This window comes from Pelophylax lessonae (genome assembly GCF_965119305.1).
Source record: "Pelophylax lessonae genome assembly, chromosome: 1".
Classification (NCBI taxonomy): domain Eukaryota; kingdom Metazoa; phylum Chordata; class Amphibia; order Anura; family Ranidae; genus Pelophylax; species Pelophylax lessonae.
The window spans coordinates 489670744-489695723 of record NC_138768.1 but is presented as its reverse complement, the minus strand read 5'-3'; the positions used below and the strand labels follow the sequence as shown (position 1 = coordinate 489695723).

At 47.2% G+C, this 24980-nt stretch overlaps 1 protein-coding gene across 1 annotated transcript in view; it reads right to left on the bottom strand.

The window, feature by feature from the left end:
- LOC309559900 (lysine-specific demethylase 4B-like) overlaps positions 1 to 19112 on the bottom strand; it is a 630996-nt gene extending 611884 nt beyond the window's left edge. The window contains exon 1 of the mRNA XM_082263341.1: positions 18962 to 19112. Within this exon, the coding sequence (XP_082119467.1) occupies positions 18962 to 19102 (141 nt within the window). The 5' untranslated portion in view covers positions 19103 to 19112. The remainder of the gene's footprint in view (positions 1 to 18961) is intronic.
- Between the last annotated feature and the right edge of the window lie 5868 nt (positions 19113 to 24980).

The following is a 24980-nucleotide window of genomic DNA, read 5'->3' as shown; positions in this document are numbered from 1 at the left end:
GAAGTACCACCTTGTCCCTGTGAACCACCAGATAAGGAGAACGACAGGACAACGCCGCCAGTTCTGACACACTGCACGCAGAAGTGATAGCCACCAAGAAGGCCACCTTCTGAGACAAGGTAAGCAGGGGGACCTCTCGAATATTCTCAAAGGGAGGCCTCTGGAGAACCGACAGCACCAAATTAAGATCCCATGGTGGTAGCGGAGGTCGCACCGGAGGTACCAAGTGTCGCACCCCCTGGATGAAACTACGCACCAGGGCTGTTAATGGCCTCTGGAAGAAAATAGCCAAGGCCGAGACCTGACCCTTGATAGTACTTAAGGCCAACTTTTGATCAACTTCCCGTTGAAGGAAAGCCAAGATCCGAGCCACCAAATAGGAGCGAGGGTGGGTCCCAAGGGACTCACATCACACAATGTACGACTTCCACGTACAATGATAAATCTTCCTGGAAGTCGCCTTCCTCGCTTTTAGCAGAGTGGGAATCACTGAAGCAGATCAACCCCTGTCCTTCAGCACCTGGCTTTCAACAGCCAAGCCATCAAAGCCAGTGACTGTAAAGCAGGATGGAAGATTGGCCCCTGAGAGAGCAGATCCACCCTGAGAGGAAGTCTCCACGGGGCGTCTGCGACAAGCCTGACCAGGTCGGCATACCAGGCGCGACGAGGCCAGTCCGGAGCCACAAGAATGACCCGAATCCCTTCTGCCTCTATCCTGCAAAGAAGCATCTGCAGCAACTTGAGAGGAGGAAAGGCATATATCAGACGGTACTGGCCCCAGGGGGCCACCAGTGCGTCTGCGGCATCTGCCAGAGGGTCCCGGGAGCGGGCCACAAACCTCTGTACCTTCCTGTTGATTCGAGACGCCAACAGATCCACGTCCAGAGTGCCTCAGGGAAGGCACAACTGTTGAAACACCTCTGGATACAGGGACCACTCCCCTGCATCCAAGGCCTGGCGGCTGAGGTAATCCGCCTGCCAATTTTCCACTCCAGGAATGTGGACCGCGGAGAAAGCCAGAACATGGCACTCCGCCCAACGTAGAATGTCCGCCACTTCCAGGGCCACAAGGACACTCTTGGTTCCCCCTTGGTGATTGACGTAAGCCACGGCCGTGTCATTGTCCGATCGAATGCGCACGGGACAACCCTTCAGACGGTCGGTCCAGTGCTTCAGGCAAAGCCGGATCGCTCTCAGCTCCAGGACATTGATCGGCAACCGAGATTCCTCCAGGGACCAGACTCCCTGAGCCGAGTCCAGATTGAGGACTACCCCCCACCCGGACAGACTCGCATCTGTGGTGAGAACTATCCAGTATATAGGGAGAAAGGACTTCTCCGACTGAAGCATCGGGGACCGAAGCCACCAGACCACGGATGCTCTGGTCCTGTGGCTTAACCGAATCCGAGAATCCAGAGGATTCGGGTGTTTGTTCTACTTGAGAAGAATTTCCCTTTGAAGAACCCTCGTGTGGAACTGAGCAAAGGGGAACGCCTTGAAGGAGGACACCATCAGTCCCAGTACTCTCATACAGGTCCGAAGGGACGGCCGGTCGTTGGACATCAACAAACGAACCGCTGACTGGATCTTCTGGAGTTTTTCCGGAAGAAGAAACACCCTGGCAGAGGACGAGTCCAAGGTCAGGCCCAGAGAGATCAGTCTCATGGAAGGGGTCAGAGGCAACTTTTGAAGGTTCAAGATCCAACCAAACTCTTCCAGAGTACGCATGGTGACCCCCAAGTTTTCCGTCAGCAACGCGGGGGACTCCGCATGGAGAATCAGATCGTCCAGGTAGCCCTGGACCGATATCTCCCGCTGTCGCAACAGTGCCAGGACCGGGACCAACAACCTATGTGAAGACCCGAGGAGCGGAGGCGAGACAAAAGGGTAACGCCACAAACTGATAGTGATCTTCTCCCACGGCAAAACGGAGAAACCGTTGGTAAGCAGCACAGATTGGAATGGGAAGGTAGGCATCCTTGATGTCTATTGAGGCCAGGAAGTCCCCCTGATGCAGGGAGGCCACCACCGTGCGAATAGTTTCCATCTTAAACTTTTGAGAACGCACAAACGCATTCAGTGCCTTTAGGCCCAGGATCGGACGCACCTTGCCCTCCTTGGGAACCGTGAACAGGTTGGAATAAAACCAGTGAAAGTGTTCCGCGTGCAGAACCTACACTATCACTCCTTGCTGTAGCAGGTCCTGCACTGCCCCATAGAATACTCGCAAGCGATCCGGGGTAGGCGGACTTTGGAAGGGAAAAACCTGACAAGGAGAAACGGATCGAAACTCGATCTTGTATCCGGACCACACAACCTCCCAGACCCATTTGTCTGAGATCCAAGCCAGCCACACGTCCGAGAACCGGCAAAGGCATCCCTCCCACCCCAGTCACGGGTGAGGGCGCACCTTCAGGCCGACGGGGCCTTGTCCGCAGGTCTGGCGAAACCGGACTTCTGTTTCCCAGCCCAGGATTGCTTGGGAGCACCCAAGGGAGCCTCGAAGGGCTTAGCCTTATCGGCTGCCCCTTAGGGACGAGAATACTTTCTGTGAGCCGAAAAGGACGGACCCTGCCTACGGCAAGAGTCCCCACCCCTGAAAGCCTGCGGGAGAAAGATACTCTTACCCCCCGTAACACCTTTAATAATGTCGTCCAGGGTAGCCCCAAACAAGACGGTCTCCCTGAAAGGGGAGTTCCGTTAAGGCCTTCTTAGAAGCCTGATCTGCAGACCAACACTTCAGCCAGAGCATACGCTTCATGACGGGAGGTCTGACGAAGGAGCTGAGCTCTGAAACATGTAACCGCCCACCACCCGCTCTATTGAACACCAGCCGCTGCGTCCACACCCTGCCTTCAGGAAATCTCATGCCGACCAGGCTGAGACACAGACGAAAGGACGCATCTACAGGAAGCGGAGTCCCCATTGCAACCACTCAGCACAGCGGATAGGAAGACTCCAGACAGATCTTTGCTATGCCCATGTCATAGTTACCAAATGTGAGTGCTTTTATACTTTTAACCTAATAAATACTCAGAGCCTACTGCACTTAGAGGCGCCTTGTCTTTTTATCTTTATACGCTTCATGACCACCGCTGAAAACGACAGATGACCCAAAAAGGGAAGCAATGTCCAGCGCAGCATCGCAAGCATACAGCAGTGCCTGCACCATCTGGTCCAACAGTTCCCCAAATTCAGGAGGGAAAGGCTGGCCCTCCAAGTCACGGCGTAGCATTTTCGCCCATTCAGTCACCGTTTGGGTGACAAGAGCCGAAGCAAAGTAAGGCCGTAGCGCAGTCTCCGCCATAGTGTACATGTTGTGGACCACAGCCTCCGCTTTCCTATCCTCTGGGTCCTTAAAGGACGGGGAATCTTCCACCGGAATCACGGTAGCCTTGTTAAGTCTGGAGATCGGGAGATCCACCGTAGGCGGCACCGACCACTTCTTCACCAGAGACTCCTCAAAAGGGTAGCGCCTGGTAAACTGCCTTGACACCCTGGGAGAACGTGTCCGCAGCTCCCATTCTTTGGCGAGTAGGCCAGCAAAATAAGTGAGGAAGGGAAAAGACTTTTCCACCCTCTGAGGCTTATGGGTGCCGAAGGCAACCCGCGCCCCAGGAGCGACGACAGCCGCATCCTCCAATTTTAGGGTTTCGTGCAACGAAACAACCAGTGCGTCCACCCGCGCCTTATCCTGCGCAGCAGAAGAGGCAGAAAGCTCACCCTTACTATCAGAGGAGGCACCTTGCGGGGTACCCGACTCGGCCGGGGTACCTGCATCTGCGGTGGTTGGATCAGACTCAGAGTCCGAAATATCAGAGGAGGCAGGGGGCAGAGTAGTTTCTGTGCACCCCGCCCTCTAAAGGCCACCTCCACCCGGGACACAAAAGCTTCCAGGACTGCTGAAATCGCATCAGTAGACACTTGCGACTCAGCCCTGCGGCCTCCGTGAGGGGATCAGGTGGGGAAAAATGGTCTGAGGGTTCCATGTTGCACTTATAGGACCCGCCAGCGAACTTTGAAAAAAAATGACAGAAATTTTTTTTTTTTTTTTTTATGAAAAAGGGAATGTCCCCACAGCGCTACAGCCCCGCGCTATGGAACCCTGCAAAGAGAGGGAGAGAATAAGCCCCCAGCGACTTACTGTCCTTGAAAAGCAGCAATCCTCAGGAGGTCTGCACGTGTCAGCGGTGGCTCAGAAAAGGAAATCTGAGCCACAAGCTTCCCGGGCTGAAGAGAGGGGTTCCTCTCCCCCCCCCCCCCAAAAAAAAACGCCTCCAGGCACACCCACGGGCCTTCTCAGCAAAAATCCACCGCAAACTGGCTGAAAACCACCCCCCCCAGATGGCCGCCGCCATAACTGCAGACAAAGGCTACAACAAAATGGCGGCCCCGCGCGGCAATCGGACCCCCCCACGGACCCCAAGCCAGCCCTACTACCTCATCAAGCCCTGGAGGGCCCGACCGAGCCCCCCCCCCCCCTCGCACCAGCAACCGAACGCCACAACCGCTGGCCCCCCATGCGGCCTGCACACCAGTCTCCAGCCTCAGGTAGGCCCAGAACAGTTCCCAACGCGGGGGAGGGTGTGGGTGGGGGTGGGGTCACAACAGGACAAAGGGAAACCCAGGAGTGTGAGGGTCCGACCATCCCAGAGAGCATGCCCATGTCCACCCCAAAATCCATGAGGGGGGGAGGGGGGGGGGGGGGAGAACATGTACTCTCCACACCGGGAACACAGGCGGGCGCCATCTTATGGCAGGACCCCACGCCACCGGAGTAGGGGGGCTGTCGGCCAAATAGGAACGCTGCGACACAAGCCTAGACCCTATCGTGTGCAACCTGGCGAGACGGTTAACTCGCGGGGCCCCAGTGGGGCTATGTCACGGCCAACCCAGCGCGGAGCTAAGGCCTGCACGCGCTCGATGGCCAGACTGGGGTGACCACTGGATATGGGGGTCCAGTCTGTCGCCCAGCCTGGCATAATTGCTTGAAGATCTCACAGGAAAAATGTTCCCCAGAAAAAAAGACTAGCTAAAAAATAAATCTACATAAAAAAATACTCCCATGCTAGGACCAAAGATCCCAGCAAGGAACTAGGGACTTACTCCTGACTAGGCAGATTAAAACTGACAGCCTATGCAGGAAGAGAGAGGGTATACCCCCAGGGACTGCCCATAGGCGTAGCCAGAAATTCTGCCTAATGTACTATTCCTGTAGGGGGCGGTATTACCCTACTGATATGCATCAGAGGACTGCGTCTGTCAATGAATGATAGAGAAAAAACTTTAGTCCTATAGCAGGAAGTGATGGTATACCCCCTAGGACAGCCTCAGGGATGTGGCCAAAATTGTTTCCGCCTAGACGTACTCCTGAAGAAAGAGCAGCATAAGCCAAGGGTCTAAGAAGACATTGAGCTGTGTCCATCAGTGAACGAAAGAGAAATCCTTAGGATTCCTGACTATTGGAAGTCCCAAAGCAGTGTCAAACATGAGGGGTGGGAACAGCAAAAAAAAAATTCCAAATGGTAAATCTTAGCCAATCAGGTAACAGGAGCTCAAAAAAAAAAAAAAAAACTGGAGCCCACTTGAACAATACTCCTCCCAAAGAAGGAACAGGCCCTCTAAACAGAACAGCAGCCTGCAAAACCTTGCAGCCAAAGGAAGCATTCGCAGATGCCAACACATCCACTTTATAGAATTTTGAGAAAGTGTGCACCCGCGACCAAGTGGCCACCTTGCAAACTTGCGTGACTAACGCCTGATGAGGGAAAGCAACATGAAGCATTAAGCGCCCAAGTAGAGTTCACCTTTACAGGGAAAGTCGGAACCTGACACTTGATCGAATAGGCCTGAGTCACCTTCTGTCTGATCCCTCTTGAAATGGTCGCAGAAGAAGCGGACAGTCCTTTTTGTGGACCATCCGTTAGCGGAGTGGAGTGGAATGAAATGTCAACCCCCTAAATAAAAAGTACGCACCACGGAATGCGTGGCCAGGGGTCATTGAAAGAAAACAGCTAAAGCCGACACCTGGCCCTTGATGGTATTTAAGGCCAACTTCTTCTAAACCCCCCTTGAAGGAAGTTCAAGACCCCAGCCACCGAGAAAGAGCAAGGGTGAACACCAAGCTACTCAAACCATGAAATGTACGCTTTCCACGTATGATGTTAGATCTTCCTAGAAGTAGACTTCCTAGATTTCAGCAGTGTCAGAATCACTGACCCAGTCAAACCTCTATCCTTCAGCACCCGGCTTTCAACAACCAAGCCGTTAAAGCCCACCACTGTAAAGCAGGATGGAAGATTGGCCCTTGGGACAAAAGATCTTCCCTGAGAGGCAGTCTCCAAGGGACGTCAGCGACCAGCCGCACCAGGTCGGCGTACCAAGACCGGCGAGGCCAGTCCGGGGCCACTAAAATGACCAGAATTCCTTCACAGGACTCAGCAGAAGCTTGGGAGGAGGGTAGGCATAGATCAGACGATACTGGCCCCACGGGGCCACCAGCACATCCATGGCGTCCGCCAGAGGATCCCGTGACCGTGCCACAAATCTTTCTGTTGAGCAGAGATGCCAACAGATACACCTCGGAGGTGCCCCACCGAAGACATATCTAATGAAACACGTCCGGATGAAAGGACCACTCCCTTTGGTCCAACGCCTTCCAACTGAAATAATCTGCCTGCCAGTTTTCCACCCCTGGAATGTGTATGGCGAAGAGGGCCGAACAAAACATTCTGCTCATCGTAGAATGCCTGCTACCTCCAGAGCTGCCAACACACTTCTTGTTCCACCCTGGTGACTGAAATAAGCCATAGCCGTGGCGTTGTCCAACTGAATCCCCACTGGACACACCTAAAGATGATCTGTCCAGTGATCTAGGCACAGCCTGATCACACAGGGTTATAGGACATTAATCGGTAGTCTGGTGACCACTGTCCATTAAAAGCGAAGAAAGGTTTTGTCCTGTTGAAAAGCCGGAGAGTGAAGCGACCAGACCAGAGACCATTAGGTGTCTTGGCTCAGCTGGATCGGATTGTCCAGAGACTTCGGACACTTGTCCCATTTGGCCAAGATCTTCCTTTGCAGGGACCTCATATGGAACTGTGCAAACAGAAACCGCCTCGAAGGTAGATACCATCAGGCCAAGCACCTGCATGCAAGTCCGGAGGGATGATCATCTGCTGGACAGCAGGAGATGAATTGCAGCATGCAACTTCTAGAGATTGTCCAGAGGAAGGAACACTCTGGCTAGGGCTGAATGCAGAGTCAGACCCAGATAATCCAATTTTCTGGATTGAATCAGAGCAGACTTCTGGTAATTCAGAAGCCGGCCACACTCCCTCAGGGTCTGTGTAGTCATCTCCACTTCGGCCACCAGAGCAGCAGAGGATAGCCCAGTACTGCGATCCCCCACTGACGTAGCAACGCCAGAACCGGGGCCAACACTTTTGTGAAGACCCGAGGGGCAGAGACAAGACCAAAGCATAACGCAGAGATATAGCCTCGGTAACTATAGGCTGGTCAGCCTAACATCAGTAGTCTGCAAGATTTTGGAGGGGATGTTAAGGGACCACATACAAGACTTTACTAATGAAAATGGTATTATTAGTAGTAATCAGCATGGATTCATGAAAAATCGTTCTCGCCAAACCAATCTTTTAACCTTCTATGATGAAGTGAGCTGCCACCTAGATAAAAGGTAAGTCTGTGGTGTATCTGGACTTTGCAAAGGCCTTTGACACCGTTCCCCACAAACGCTTACTGTTCAAACTAAGGAAGGTAGGTATGGACCATAAGGTGAGTACCTGAATAAAGAACTGGCTCCAGGGGAGAGTGCAAAGGGTGGTGATTAATGGGGAGTACTCGGATTGGGCGGGTGTAGTAAGTGGGGTCCTCCAGGGTTCCGTCCTGGGACCAATCCTGTTTAATTTATTCATAAATGATCTAGAGGAGGGGATTTCTAGTACAATCTCAGTATTTGTGGATGATACTAAACTAAGCATGCCAATATCTTCTATGCAGGATCTGAAACCTTACAAGCGGACCTGAACAAAATTATGGGGTGGGCGACTACATGGCAGATGAGGTTTAATGTTGAAAAATGTAAAGTAATGCACTTGGGTGCCAGAAACCAGAAAGCAAGCTACTCACTAGGGGGGGAACATCTGGTTGAGTCTAGGATGGAAAAGGACCTGGGGGTACTGGTGGACAACAGGCTTGGCAGTGGCATGCAATGCCAAGCCGCTGCAAGCAAAGCCAACAGAATACTGGGATGCATAAAAAAGGGGATTCACTCCAGAAAAAAAGAGATTATTCTCCCTCTCTACAAAACTCTGGTCCGGCCACATCTGGAGTATGCTGTCCAGTTCTGGGCACCGGTCCTCAGGAAGGATGTGCTGGAACCGGAGAGAGTCCAGAGAAGGGCAACAAAAATAATTAGGGGAATGGATGACATCGGCTATGAGGAAAGACTACAAGCACTGGACTTATTCTCTCTGGAGAAGAGACGATTGAGGGGGGATATGATGTCAATGTACAAATACTGTACTGGCGACCCTAGCATAAGGAACAAACTATTCAGAGAAAGAAATACAATAAAACACGTGGCCACTCACTAAAACTAGAGGAAAGGCGGTTTAACCTTAAAATACGTAGGGGGTTCTTCACTGTAAGAGCAGTAAGGATGTGGAATTCTCTTCCACAAGCAGTCGTATCAGCAGGGAGCATCGATAGTTTCAAAAAACTATTAGATGGGCACCTTAAAGACCACAACATAGAGGGGTATACAATGTACGGTTAACAGCAAACACACACACACACACATCATAGGTTGAACTGGAAGGACAGATGTCTTTTTTTCAACCTCACTAACTATGAAAACTGGGAAAACGCCACAAACTGATAATGCTCCTCTCCTACAAGAAAGCGGAGGAAGCGCTAGTGACGGGCACAAATTGGAATGTGCACGTAAGCATCCTTGATGTCGATATAGGGAAGAAAATTCCCCTGATGGCGGGATGCTAGTACCATGCAAATGGACTCCATCCTGAACTTCTGTACCTGCACAAAGCAGTTCAAGGCATTGAGATCCAGAATTGGGCGCACCTTGCCCTCTTTCTTTGGGACCGTGAACAGGTTTGAATAAAAACCCTGAAACCGTTCAGAGGCCAGAACTGGAACAATCACACCCTGAAGCAGCAGGTCTTCCACCACCCCAAAGAGAGCCTGCAATCGGTCCGGGGACGGATGCAAACTGGAAGGAAAGAACCTTTCCGGAGGGTAAGAACAGAACTCGATCTTGTAGCCGGATGGTATCACTTCGTAGACCCACGGGCCCTGGAAACCAACAAAGACGTGTTCCCATCCCAGGCACGGGTGAGGGGGCACCTTCATGCTGAAGGAGCCTTGTCCACTGGTCAGGAGAATCCCAGTCTCTGTTTGCCAGACCAAGGCTGCTTGGAACCTCTGGACTTGAAAGGTTTTTGAACCCTTGTTAGTGGACCCTGAGAGACGAAAAAACTTCTGGAGAGCCGAGAAAGACAGGCCACATATGCAACGAGGTTCCTTACCCTTACCAGCCTGTGGAAGAAAGGTACTCTTCCCCCCTGTGAGACTCCTTTTTTGAGGTCTGGTCCGCAGACAAATATTTAAGCCCCAATACACACCTAAGTGTCAGGGTCTTCACTTTCCCTGCTGTTGGCAGCCATCTTGGACATGTGCAGACTGCCGCTTCTTATAGACTCTGTTTTGCATCATCACTTCCTGCTGCCTGGGCGTCGCACATTGATGTCACACACCTCACTACTTCTATCACCTGCTGGGTTGCAATCATTGCCCTTGTTTTTGTGCTCCAAAGTGCATCTCTGCTAGCAGTATTTTGTTCTCCGTTTTCCCCTGTGCATGACCTGGCTTGGCTGACTACTCTCATGGCTCTTGACCCGGCTTCGGCAGGCGACCCGGCTTCGGCAGGCGACCCACTTCTGGACTTGACCCCGGCTTGGAGTACTACCTGTTCCTGGACTTGACCCTGGATTCTTCCTGCTCTCTCTTCCTCACTGTTGCTGTGCAATTATTATTATTGTGATTCCTCCAATAAACTGCTTAATTTTACCTGCATTCCCGTGTGGTCTGGTTTCCTGACATCAAGTTTCACTGCTGAGACAGACAGCCTAGAAATCAGGGGAGCCGCATCCAAAGTGGCATCACAGATAAATTGTAGTCCCTGGGCCAACTGGTCCGCCAGCTCAGCAAAGGCAGTTTAACCCTCTCAGTCAGAGTTTGCGACATCAGGGCAATGGTAAAGACCAGCCTAAGCGCCAAACCCGCAATCGTGCACATATTGCATGTCACAGCCTCCACCTTTCTGTCAGCCGGTTCCTTAAAGGCCAGCGATTCCTCAACCAGCATCATGGTCACCTTATTTAGCCTGGGGGTCCACCACCTGTGGCACAGTCCAATTTTTAAGGAGGAACTCTTTAAAGGGGTACCTCATCGCAAAGGGTTTAGGAACCGCAAAGGGACATTTTGGACGTTCCCACTCTTTTGAGAAAAATCTGTCAAAATAGGAGAGAAAAGGAAACACCTTCACCACTCTAGATGGCTTGTGAGTGCCAAAGGGGGCCGGCAACTCCGCCGCATGTTCAACTGCGTTCTCCATTCTTAAAGTTTCACGCAGAGACACTTTTCGTGCGGAAACATCCTCACTGTCCGAAAAGTCAGGGCACGTGGCTACAGACCCCACAGAGTGGGCCACGTCTCCAGCGGCCTTATCAGATTCAGGATCTAGGACAAATGAGGCAAGTGACTTTTTTTGCTAGCCTGCAGCCCAAAAGCTACCTCAACCCGGAACACAAAGGACTCCAGGACCACCGTCAGTGTGTCAATGGATGGTTGGGACCCTGAGGGCCCTGCAGCCTCTGAAAGGGGGTCAGGTGGGGGAAATGTGCTCCAAAGACTCCATTAGTAAATAACAGCAAGGATTTGGATAGTTGGGTCTGTATGAGAGTCTATGAGTCAGATGGCCCTCATCCCTATATTGGACAATAGATAAAGGGAGAAACCCCCTAAATGGGACTATAGCGGGCGACCACTCATCTATGTGTAAAAAATAAATTAAATTTTATTAATAAATGTAAAAATTGAATTTTTGTAAGAACTTACCGTAAAATTCCTTTCTCTGAGTCCTCTGACAGTTGCCGCCCACTCATACAGTCTTCACTTATGGGTATTGACCTCTTAGCCACAGGAGCAAGCTAGGCATAAGATTTGTTATAACACAAAACACTTTGCATAGACACACCTATAGGGGGCTGTCCCTTTGGTCCAATACCCCCCTGCTAACAGCATTCCCAAATCAGTTTGGTAGCAAGCAGTAGATAGTCCAAGAACCCCAAAAAAGAGAGGTGGGGGGCGGCAACTGTCAGAGGACTCAGAGAAAGGAATTTTACGGTAAGTTCTTACAAAAATTCCATTTTCTCTTACGTCCCCTGACAGTCGCCACCCACTCATACAATCTTCACTTATGGGATGTCCCAAAGCAGTGTAGACATGATGGGTGGGAAGCGCAACCGTCACAAAGGCAAAGCAGCACCCAGGTCAGAGAAAGGAACCTTATCTGAACCAAATAGGTAGAACGCTGGATAACAGAGAGGCTCAACAGGAGCGAAGAAACCCAGGAAAGCAAAACAAAGGGGAAACAACCCCAACAGGCGGGGACAGGCTAAACACCATGTCCCCCTCAAGGCACTGCCGCAAACGGAACTTTGCGGCCAAAGGCGGCATCTGCCGATGCCAAAACATCAAGTTTGTAAACTTTGGAAAAAGTGTGCACGGACGACCAAGTCGCTGCTTTGCACACCTGGGCCACCGATGCTTGATGTCAGAAAGCCCAGGATACACTCACCGCTCTAGTAGAGTGCGCCTTGACAGGGAAGGGCGGCACCCGTTCCCTAAATGAATAGGCCTATACTATCGTCTGTCTAATCCATTTCGAAATGGTTGCCGCAGACGCAGCCATACCCTTCCGAGGGCTCTCAGGAAGGACAAAAAGAGAATCCGACTTTCGGAAGGATTCAGTAGACAACAGGTACACCGTGATCGCCCGGACCACATCCAAGGAATGCAAGGCAAACTCCTTAGGATGTTTAGGATCCGCACACAGCGAAGGCAAGACAATGTCCTCGTTAAGATGAAAATCGGATACCACCTTAGGAAGGAAAGATTGGTGAGGTCACAAGACCACCTTATCCCTATGAACAACCAGGTAAGGGGAGCGGCAAGACAGGGCCGCCAACTTTCACACTCTGCGAGCAGATGTGATCGCCACCAGAAAGGCAACCTTCCGTGACAGCACAGGCAGAGGAATCTCCCTGATGTTCTCAAATGGAGGAAGTTGCAACCATAGGACCATAGGAGCCCACCCTTGCTTTGGGACACCCCGGACCCCCAGGGACATCCCGCAACAATCCCCCTCCCACTACAGAAGGGAATCCGGAGACTACGCAAAGGAGCGTTAATCACATCTTAATATCCGCTCTATACCCCTGTGTGGGGTGGGTATATCTGGTTAGTAGGTTTTTTTTACCTAAGGGGTCACCCTGCACCTCGCCAGTCACCCACCACGGGGCTATTGTAAGATTTACTTTTTGCTTGGGCACCTATCAAGATATGGACTAATTTCCACCTTTTTATCCATACAGCACTGGTCCAATATCTACCATTAGGACTTTTCATCCCACTCGGGCATTTTTAATATATCCACTAATTATCTTCTGTGCACTTTATCGCACCAATTGTTGTCATATTTATATATCCATTTTTCACCACCTTTATATTTTATTTACAGTACCATACCCCCAGTACTTTGTGTCATCATTACTTCACCCCGATATCTTTACTTTCATATTCTGGATTATCACTTATATCCACTTTGTCACTTCAATTGCACTTTATCACGGGGTTATTGGTTTATTAATACCGTATTTTTATATGCTGATTTTACACTTTTATTGTATATTTATTTGCCACATTGTAGCATTGTACACCATTTTTTATTACATTTTTTACCACATTTTATAGAGTACTTATCTTAATTATCCACAAAATATCACCTTTATATAGGCAGCGCCATTACCCAATTTTTATTCATTATCTTATACAGTCTTCGGACTGTGGTTAAGGGTAGGCTGCAGCCTAAGTTCACTTGCACATTCCTTGGATATCCTTAGTGCGGAGTTCATTTTTCACCATCCTCCATATGTAGTGTTTCCTTTACAGAAACAATCAATTCATCCATGGTCGCGCGCGCTTCAGGCGACCCCGGGGAGGAAATATCAACCCCCTCCACCTCCGCCTCCCCCTCAGACCCCAGCGGGTCTAAGGATGAGCGAGACCATGAAAAGGGCACGCTCGCCGCAGAAGCCATATCACCATCTGAATCAGAGGAGAGAGACAATCTGGGCCTCTTCCTAGCAGCACGTTCAGCCATCAGCACCTCCATATTGGACACCAAGGTCGCCACTACAGCGGCCAAATCAGGTCTCAGAGGGGCCACAGGAGAACTGGGGTCCCCCACCAGAGCTGGGGGGAATTTGCTGTCCTGAGAATCCATTGCCCAAGATGAAACAACAGTGCAATCAATTTGGTACTGCCCCTTTAAAACCGCCGAGGAGTGCGCAGCCCACCACTACAGGTACAGTGACAAAAGACCCCCAAGCAGGAGAAGAAAACTGAGCCAGAAATGACAATACAGAAGGTTATGAGAGAGATGGTCTGCAGAGCCCCGCAGAGTATTACCACCGATGTCGCTGCTTCAGAGGAAAAGGAAGTGAGGTCAGAAGAGGCTGAACTATAGCTGCAATGACTCAGGGAAAATGGCTGCCCATAGGATTGAATGGAAGGCTCCGGCAAAATGGCCGCCGAACATGCGGTCGGAACGATCGTTCTGCCACCGCAAGATGGCATCGGATAGCGCCAAAACAGCATGTAGTATTGCCCATATTGAAGCCAGACATGCTTGCCCATACCTAAAATGGCGGACCGCGTGGTTTTACCCCGCTGCGGCCGCCACACACACAGTCTGCACCCCCACAAACAACGAAGTGACACAGGGGAAGGGGCCCCCAAAAACACACAGCACCGCAGCGCATGTACAAGCGATCCCCGCAGGGATCGTATCAGGGAGCCACACAGGTTCAGACATGGGGAACACACAGCAACACAGGACTGCCACCCAGACAGAGGCCCCACACAGAAGTACTTACCTGTACCAGATGGCGTAGGGAGCCTCTCAGAACGGAAAGCCGCTGTCTTCATCTGACAGGAAATGCCGTTAGCCAGGGACATTACACTGCAGCATCGCAGATATGTCCAGTGAGGTAGCCACCTAACAGCTGCATCCCTGCTGCGAGCAAAGATGGGTCGTTCATAATGCCAGGACGAACCACGGCTGAATGCTCGATGGCGGGCTGGGGGTCCATCTGACCCTCTGCCCTGGAGAACCAGGGCGGTCAGTCCGAATCCCAGCACCGCATGAATCCATCTTCTTCCGAAGAGTCGACTAAAACTAAAGCTGACAAAATAAAACAGCTAGTAAAGTAAGAAAAAACTGACATTTTCAAAGAAAATCAAAGAAAAAAGATTAGATAGGCTGAGACTGTAGCCCCAGCACAGGGAAGCCCAACTACTCCTGACGCTAGGCAGAAAGAAACTGAGTTGGGAGTGGTCACTGCAGGGGGGTATTGACCTAGTGGGACAGCCCCCATTGGTGTGTATATGCAAATGCCTTTGTTCTTTTTGACTAAGTCTTATGCCTAGCTACTCCTGCGGAGCGGAAGTCAATACTCCAATAGTGATGACTTAGAGGCGGCGGCGACTGTCGGAGGACATAAGAGAAATAGGCCCAGTCTTAAAGTGGATAAATGGACAACTTTGTGTAAAGTGCTACTTGGATGTTGGGCCTCTGTATGTGGCTAGGCTGTGTAAAAGTGTTACACGTGGTATCGCCATACTCAGGAGGAATAGCAGGATGTATTTTGGGGTGCAATTTTTGCTATGTACATGCTATGTGTTTGAAATATTGCATAAATGGACAGCTTTGTGTAAAAAAAATGCGTTTTCATTTTCTTTCCACATTTTCCAAAAACTTGTGGAAAAAAATGACACGTTCAAAAGACTCATTATGCCTCAAAAATTATACGTTGGGGTGTTTGCTTTCCAAAATGGGGTCATTTTATGAGGGTTTCCATTGTCCTGGTGCTCCAGGGCCTTCAAAAGTGCGATAGGTTGTCAGGAAATTATAAGTGTAATTTGTGCTCCTAGAATGCCGGGCGGTGCTACTTGGATGTTAGGCCTCTGTATGTGGCCAGGCTGTGAAAAAGTCTCACACGTGGTATTGAAATAATCAGGAGGAGTAGCAGAATGTATTTTGGGGTGCAATTTTTGCTATGTACATGCTATGTGTTGGAAATATTTCATAAATGGACAACTTTGTGTAAAAAAAATGCATTTTCATTTTCTTTCCACAGTTTCCAAAAACTTTTGGAAAAAAATGACAGGTTCAAAAGACTCATTATGCCTCAAAAATTATACGTTGGGGTGTTTGCTTTCCAAAATGGGGTCATTTTATGGGGGTTTCCATTGTCCTGGTGCTCCAGGGCCTTCAAAAGTGCGATAGGTTGTCAGGAAATTATGTGTAATTTATGCTCCTAGAATGCCGGACGGTGCTACTTGGATGTTAGGCCTGTGTATGTGGCTAGGCTGTGAAAAAGTCTCACACATGTAGTATCGCCATACTCAGGAGGAGTAGTAGAATGTGTTTTGGGGTGTAGTTGCAAGTATACATATGCTGTGTGAGAGAAATAACCTGTTAAATAAGTCAATTTGTAAAAAAAAAAAAAAACAAATCTTCATTTTGCAAAGAATTGTGGGAAAAAATTACAACTTCAAAAAACTCACCATGCCCCTTATTAAATACCTTGGAATGTCTACTTTCCAAAAAAGGGGTCATTTGGGGGGTATTTGTACTTTCCTGACTTTTTAGTGTCTCAAGAAATGAGATAGGCCTTCAGTACATAAGGTGTGATCAAGTGTGATCAATTTTCAATGATTAGCGCCATAACTTGTGGACTATAACTTTCACAAAGACCAAATAATATACAATTATTTGGGGGGTTTTTTGGCCAAAATTTGTGAAGAAAAATGACTAATTTGCAAAATTTTATGACAGAAACAAAGAAAAATGCGTTTTTTCACAATATTTTCAGTCTTTTTTTATTTATAGCACAAAAAATAAAAAACCCAGTAGTGATTAAATACCATCACAAGAAAGCTCTATTTGTGTGGAAAAAAAGGACACACATTTTTTATGGGTACAGTGTTGCATGACTGAGTAATTGTCATTCAAAGTGTGAGAGCGCTGAAAGCTGAAAATCGGTCTGGGCAGGAAGGGGGTGAAAGTGCACTGTAGGCAAGTGGTTAAACACAGTATGGCCATATGGTGTGGCCAAATCCCCATATTTACTTCATAAGAGCAGGTGTTTTTAAATAGCCTTGCAAGATTTGAAAAACTATTTTTTTCTGTGTATGTGTGCGCTCTTATATTGTTCAATTAGTTTACAAATCAGAGACTACAAGGTTTGTGCCAGGGGTGTCCAACCCGTGGCCTGGAAAAATTTAGCATGCGGCCCAGGCATGTCTGAAAGAACCCTGTGCAAGAAGAGAAGCCACGGCGGCAAGGATGTACAGTGGGTACGGAAAGTATTCAGACCCCTTTACATTTTTCACTCTTTGTTATATTGCAGCCATTTGCTAAAATCATTTAAGTTCATTCTTCTTCCTCATGAATGTACACATAGCACCCCATACTGACCGAAAAACACAGAATTGTTGAGATTGTTGCAGATTTATTAAAAAAGAAAAACTGAAATATCACATGGTCCTAAGTATTCAGACCCTTTGCTCAGTATTTAGTAGAAGCCCCCTTTTGATCGAATACAGCCAGGAGTCTTTTTGGGAAAGATGCAACAAGTCTTTCACACCTGGATTTGGGGATCCTCTGCCATTCCTCCTTGCAGATCCTCTTCAGTTCTGTCAGGTTGGATGGTAAACGTTGGTGGACAGCCATTTTTAGGTCTCTCCAGAGATGCTCAATTGGGTTTAAGTCAGGGCTCTGGCTGGGCCATTCAAGAACAGTCACGGAGTTGTTGTGAAGCCACTCCTTCGTTATTTTAGCTGTGTCCTTAGGGTCATTGTCTTGTTGGAAGGTAAACCTTCGGCCCAGTCTAAAGGTCCAGAGCACTCTGGAGAAGGTTTTTGTCCAGGATATCCCTGTACTTGGCCGCATTCATCTTTCCCTCAATTGCAACCAGTCGTCCTGTCCCTGCAGCTGAAAAACACCCACACAGCATGATGCTGCCACCACGCTTCACTGTTGGGACTGTATTGGACAGGTGATGAGCAGTGCCTGGTTTTCTCCACACATACCGCTTAGAATTAAGGCCAAAAAGTTCTATTTTGGTCTCATCAGACCAGAGAATCTTATTTCTCACCATCTTGGAGTCCTTCAGGTGTTTTTTAGCAAACTCCATGCGGGCTTTCATGTGTCTTACACTGAGGAGAGGCTTCCGTCGGGCCACTCTGCCATAAAGCCCCGACTGGTGGAGGGCTGCAGTGATGGTTGACTTTCTACAACTTTCTCCCATCTCCTGACTGCATCTCTGGAGCTCAGCCACAGTGATCTTTGGGTTCTTCTTTACCTCTCTCACCAAGGCTCTTCTCCCCCGATAGCTCAGTTTGGCCGGAAGGCCAGCTCTAGGAAGGGTCGTCCCAAACGTCTTCCATTTGAGGATTATGGAGGCCACTGTGCTCTTAGGAACCTTAAGTGCAGCAGAAATCTTTTTGTAACCTTGGCCAGATCTGTGCCTTGCCACAATTCTGTCTCTGAGCTCTTCAGGCAGTTCCTTTGACCTCATGATTCTCATTTGCTCTGACATGCATTGTGATCTGGACGGTCTTATATAGACAGATGTGTGGCTTTCCTAATCAAGTCCAATCAGTATAATCAAACACAGCTGGACTCAAATGAAGGTGTAGAACCATCTCAAGGATGATCAGAAGAAATGGAAAGCACCTGAGTTAAATATATGAGTGTCACAGCAAAGGGTCTGAATACTTAGGACCATGTGATATTTCAGTTTTTCTTTTTTAATAAATCTGCAACAATGTCAACAATTCTGTGTTTTTCGGTCAGTATGGGGTGCTATGTGTGTATTCATGAGGAAGAAGAATGAACTTAAATGATTTTAGCAAATGGCTGCAATATAACAAAGAGTGAAAAATTTAAGGGGGTCTGAACACTTTCCGTACCCACTGTATGTATGGAGTGATGCAGGGGATACCATGTATATCTATTTGCATAGAAGGCGGCAGGAAAAAAGCACAACAAAAGGGATGCCGGAGGTGCAATTTATGTAAATGCACTGACAACAGCTAAGGGATTCTTCATAGAGCCAGGCAAGTTAATTCCACTGTATGGGGGGGGGGGGGGGTCTTGAGAAGGGCTGCGCCCCTCCCAGATTTCAGTTGCTCCCCCGCAGCCCCTCGCCCACAATCTCCCTATACAGCTAATACCAGAGTTGCCAACCCCCACTAACTTCAAGGAGAGTAAGTAAAATCCATGGTTTTTACATCTGTCCTTGAATGTTTGTTACGGACATGCAGTCTTCATGTCTGTAACAGATATTTACAGACGGATGTAAAAATCATGGACAATTCCTCTTCTTCCAATGTGGCCCAGGAAGGTCGACAGGTTTATGCCGTCTTTTCATCAACAAGTATTTTCTTTGCTTTCTTGTAGAGAAATGTTCTTAGCCTTTAAAAAAGAATATGCTTCTCATAGTGATTAACAACATTTCTTGATTTAAAAAAAAAAATAGATGTATAAAATAACTAGTGATTAATAACTTACCTTAGCCAAACCAGCCCTGTGTGCACCCTGAGACTCTATATATGCCATGTATTTTCCAAAGTCCTGAAACTCCTCCCAGGTAGGTCTAAATGTCATAATCTTGCAACTAGAATTCTGTGCTTGTGAAGTCTCTGGCCCCATGGTGACCTTCTCGGAGATTAGCCCGGGAAAAAAACTGGAAAAAAAAATATAAAGCATTATTAGTAGCTAAAAGAAAAGAAGGTTGTTGCAATATATTCACTCAGTAAACGATAAAAGCTAGGCCCTGTTCACACCTGAGCGTTTTTCAGCTCATAAAACGCTTATCTCTGAAGTCTCAAAACGCCCAACAACCAAAATCCCATTCATTCATTTCAATGGCCCCTGTTGATATATGAGCGTTTTGTCGCCTGAAAGCAAAGCACCTGAAGCTCAAAAAAGTACATAAGCTTCTTTTTTGGCAGAGTACAAGCGTTTTTGTTAGATGTCAATGCCTGACTCCAAACACCTGCAAAAAACGCCTGAAAAATGCCTGAAAAGGATACGTTCAGGTGTAACAGGAGCCTTAATCTATTTGTAACTGTACTAGCCTGCATGAATGCTCACATTACTAAGCATGCAATGATGTAACATTTATCTGACACAAGCTTCATTTTAAATGTGGCTATAGGGAATAAACCCCAGCAACTGTTGCACATCATTTCTCAGGGCAGGTTACCAGGTAGAATGCAGCAGGTTTATAAAATGTGTCAGTTTGTAGTCTCTATTGAGAGAGCTTGCAAGAGGGTGACAATACAGAACAGTTGTCTGCATAGGCAGACTCATCAAGTTTTATTTGAACCAATTGAGCTCCGGAAGGTTTTACATCCTTTATGGCCAGGGCATTTTGAGCTATTCAGCACGGTGCTACTTTAACTGGCATTTGCACGGTCATGCAATACTGTACACAACTAAAATTTTCAAACAAATAGAGCTTTCTTTTGGTGGCATTTAATCATGGCTGGATTTTTTTATTTTTTGTGATCTAAACAAAAAAAGACCGAAAGTTTTGAAAAATAAATGACATTTTCTACTTTGTCATAAAATATATCCAATAAAATCGAACTTCGTAATTCAGGGCCAAAATTTATTCTGCTACATGTCTTTGATAAACAAAACTCCCAATAAGTGTATAGAATTTGGTTTTAATTGGTATAGAGTCTTTAAACTATGTTACTATATATACAGTATCTCACAAAAGTGAGTACACCCCTCACATTTTCATAAATATTATATTATTTCAGGTACTTATATAGCGCTGTCAATTTACGCAGCGCTTTACATATACATTGTACATTCACATCAGTCCCTGCCCTCAAGGAGCTTACAAACTAAGGTATATCTTTTCATGTGACAACACTGAAGAAATTACACTTTGCTACAATGTAAAGTAGTGAGTGTACAGCTTGATGGCAGCTGTCCATTGGAAGATAGAAATTCCTATCTGTTGGTTTAAAATAATTTTTGGTAAAAAGACGTCCTTGATGTTTAAAAATCTATTGTGTAGGTTATCGGAAATGAATACTGGCAAAGCCCAGATATGGCGATGCGCGGCACGGTCTCCCCGCCAGGAGTGGGGCGGGACCACGGCAGCATTAGCGGTATAAAGGATCCTTGAAGACGATTGGCTCCACCCCGCTCACTAAGTCTATGACGCAACGCGTACGGGGGAGGAGCCTGCACGTCATCACGTCGATTCCCGGAGACCACAGGCAGTGTTTGATGCTCTGAAAGTTCGCACTACTTTAAGTGCTTAAAAGTGTAAGAGCGATTTCATCTTTTTATGTACAATAAACAGCCTTGTAAATCAGGGAGCATTAGATCCTTTTTTTTTTTTATTTCCACACCGATGCCGTACATACCCGGAGAGAGTATCTGGAGGCGGTGATAGGAAGGCGAACCAGGCAACTGTGATTATCCCAGAGTGTGTATTGACTCTCAGGAGTCTATCTCTAAGGTGAGCTGCTAATCTGTCACTAGTCACCAGGAGCACTTTGAGTGAAGCATGCAGCACCTTTGATCACCTTCACGGATGAAGATTTTTTTCAGTTATTACTTGTCACTTTTTTCACTGTGAATCAGGGTTCACGTTTTTGATTTATCACTTGGTATCACTGTCTATGGACTGATTTTGATTAATTGTGATAAGATTTGAACACAAAACATATATATATTTTATCTCCAACTATTTATTTATTGACTTGGCGCAGCAATATTATTTATTTTAGATATTAATAATGGAGCTATGAACGAGGCAGAATCCCTATGGGTAGAGCTTCAAAGGGAAGGCACGGTGGGGAAGGTAATATTGGGCGTATGCTATAGGCCCCCCAACCAGCGGGAGGAGGGGGAGGCGGACCTCATTTTACAGATAGGATTGGCAGCAAGGATGGGAAATGTCAATATAATGGGGGACTTTAATTATCCAGATATAGACTGGGCAGAAGGAACCGCACACTCAGCCAAGGCTCGGCAGTTCCTAAATGTTTTGCAGGATAATTTCATGGGTCAGATGGTGAATGCACCGACAAGAAACAATGCGGTACTTGACCTACTGATTACCAACAATACAGACCTGCTCACGGATATAGAAATACAGGGCAACTTAGGAAACAGTGACCATAGGTCAATAAGTTTCAGTATTTATTACAGTAATAGGAAACACAAGGGTAATATAAGGACACTGAATTTCAAAAGACCCAAATTCCCAAAACTGCGCTCGCTGCTAGAAAATATCAAATGGGATAGAACCCTGGGAATAAAGGACAGGGAGGAAAAATGGGAGTGCTTCAAGAGCATACTTAACAAGGGGATTGGCCAGTGCATTCCAAAGGGAAATACATTTAAAAGAGCTAAACTAAACCCTGGGTGGCAAAACTCCAACATAAAAATTCATATTAGTGCTAAAGAAAAGGCCTTCAAAAAATACAAGACTGAGGGGTCATTGGCAGCATTCAAGCATTACAAAAAGTGCAATAAGAAATGTAAAGACGAAATTAGGGCGGCTAAAATAGAACACGAGAGACATATAGCGGAAGAAAGTAAAAAGAACCCCAAGAAATTCTTTAAGTATATAAACAGTAAGAAAGCGAGGCCAGAACACATTGGCCCCATAAAAAGATAACAAAGGAAATATGGCCACTGAGGACAGAGAAAAGGCAGAAGTGTTAAATAATTTCTTCTCTTCAGTCTTCACAAAAGAATCGGGGGCTACACTAACCCAGCTTGTAAGGCCAAACTAAACAACACACCTCAGGAAGTGCCGCCATGGCTAACAGAAGATAGACTTAGAACTAAACTAGAGAAACTTAACATAAATAAATCACCGGGACCGGATGGCTTGCACAGAGGGTTCTTAAAGAGCTCAGCCAGGTGATTGCCAGACCATTATTCTTGATCTTTAAGGATAGTTTACAGACGGGTATGGTGGCAGCTGATTGAAAAAAAGCCAATCTGGTACCAATATTTAAGAAGGGGCCGAGATATATCCCGGGTAACTATAGGCCGGTCAGCCTAACATCTGTAGTCTGCAAGATTTTGGAGGGGATGTTAAGGGACCACATACAAGACTTTAGTAATGAAAATGGTAATATTAGTAGTAATCAGCATGGATTCATGAAAAATCGTCCTTGCCAAACCAATCTTTTAACCTTCTATGATGAAGTGAGCTGCCACCTAGATAAAGGTAAGTCTGTGGATGTGCTGTATCTGGACTTTGCAAAGTCCTTTGACACCGTTCCCCACAAACGCTTACTGTTCAAACTAAGGAAGGTAGGCATGGACCATAAGGTGAGTACCTGGATAGAGAACTGGCTCCAGGGGAGAGTCCAGAGGGTGGTGATTAATGGGGAGTACTCAGATTGGGCGGGTATGGAAAGTGGGGTCCCCCAAGGTTCTGTCCTGGGACCAATCCTGTTTAATTTATTCATAAATGATCTAGGGGAGGGGATATCTAATACAATCTCAGTATTTGCAGATGATACTAAACTAAGCATGCCAATATCTTCTATGCAGGATGTGGAAACCTTACAAGCGGACATGAACAAAATAATGGGGTGGGTAAATACATGGCAGATGAGGTTTAATGTTGAAAAATGTAAAGTAATGCACTTGGGTGCCAGAAATCAGAAAGCAAGCTACTCACTAGGGGGGAACCTCTGGGTGAGTCTAGGATGGAAAAGGACCTGGGGGTACTGGTAGACAACAGGCTTGGCAGTGGCATGCAATGTCAAGCCGCTGCAAGCAAAGCAACAGAATACTGGGATGCATAAAAAAGGGGATTCACTCCAGAAATAAAGAGATTATTCTCCCACTCTACAAGACTCTGGTCCGGCCACATCTGGAGTATGCTGTCCAGTTCTGGGCACCGGTCCTCAGGAAGGATGTGCTGGAACTGGAAAGAGTCCAGAGAAGGACAACATAAATAATTAGGGGAATGGAGGACATCAGCTATGAGGAAAGACTACAAGCACTGAACTTATTCTCTCTGGAGAAGAGACGATTGAGGGGGGATATGATATCAATGTACAAATACTGTACTGGTGACCCTAGCATAAAGAACAAACTATTCAGAGAAAGGGAATACAATACGACACGTGGCAACTCACTATAACTAGAGGAAAGGCGGTTTAACCTTAAAATACGTAGGGGGTTCTTCACTGTAAGAGCAGTAAGGATGTGGAATTCTCTTCCACAAGCAGTCGTATCAGCAGGGAGCATCGATTGTTTAAAAAACGATTAGATGGGCACCTTAAAGACCACAGCGTACAGGGGTATACAATGTACGGTTAACAGCAAACACACACACACACATATCATAGGTTGAACTGGATGGACAGATGTCTTTTTTCAACCTCACTAACTATGTAACTACAGTTGTATTCAAAATTATTCCACCCCTCAATGCTGTAAAGGGTTTTAGGGAATTTAGTGTACATTTGTAATTGTATTCAGAATGAAATCCTATAAGGACTTCTTAAAGAACCATATGCAACTAAAATGACATCAATTGGTTTTGTAATACAGTAGTAAATGTTTCTTTTGTGAATTCTTCATTGACACAATTATTCAACCCCTTAAAGACTACCACTCTGAAGAACAGAGGTGCATTGAAGTGTTTTCAATCAGGTATTGAAAACACCTGTGGATGTCAGGGAGCAGCAATAAAGCCTAATAAGCACCAATTAGGCAGCTTTAAAATGACTGTGATACTCAGCTCCTTCTAGACATTTACTGGTGTGGTTACAAACATGGTGAAGTCAAGAGAATGGTCCAGGAAGACAAGAGAAGAGGCAATTACTCTTCACAGGAAGGGCAATGGCTATAAGAAGATTGCAAAGATGTTAAACATACCAAGAGACACCATAGGAAGCATCATTCGCAAATTCAAGGCAAAGGGCACTGTTGAAACGCTACTTGGTCGTGGCAGAAAGAAGATGCTGACTTTGACTGCTGTGCGCTACCTGAAGCGTAGAGTGGAGAAAAGTCCCCGTGTGACTGCTGAGGAACTGAGAAAAGATTTGTCAGATGTGGGTACTGAAGTTTCTGCTCAGACAATACGGCGCACACTGCGTAATGAAGGCCTCCATGCCAGAACTCCCAGGCGCACCCCCTTGCTGTCTCCAAAGAATAAGAAGAGTCGACTGCAGTATGCCAAAAGTCATGTGGACAAACCACAGAAGTTTTGGGATAGTGTTCTGTGGACTGATGAAACAAAATTAGAACTGTTTGGGCCCATGGATCAACGCTATGTTTGGAGGAGGCCTATGAAGAAAAGAACACCTTGCCTACTGTGAAGCATGGCGGGGGGTCAATCATGCTTTGGGGCTGTTTTGCTTCTGCAGGTACAGGGAAGCTTCAGCGTGTGCAAGGTACCATGAATTCTCTTCAGTACCAGGAGATATTGGATGACAATGTGATGCAGTCCGTCACAAACCTGAGGCTTGGGAGACGTTGGACCTTTCAACAGGACAATGATCCCAAGCATACCTCTAAGTCCACT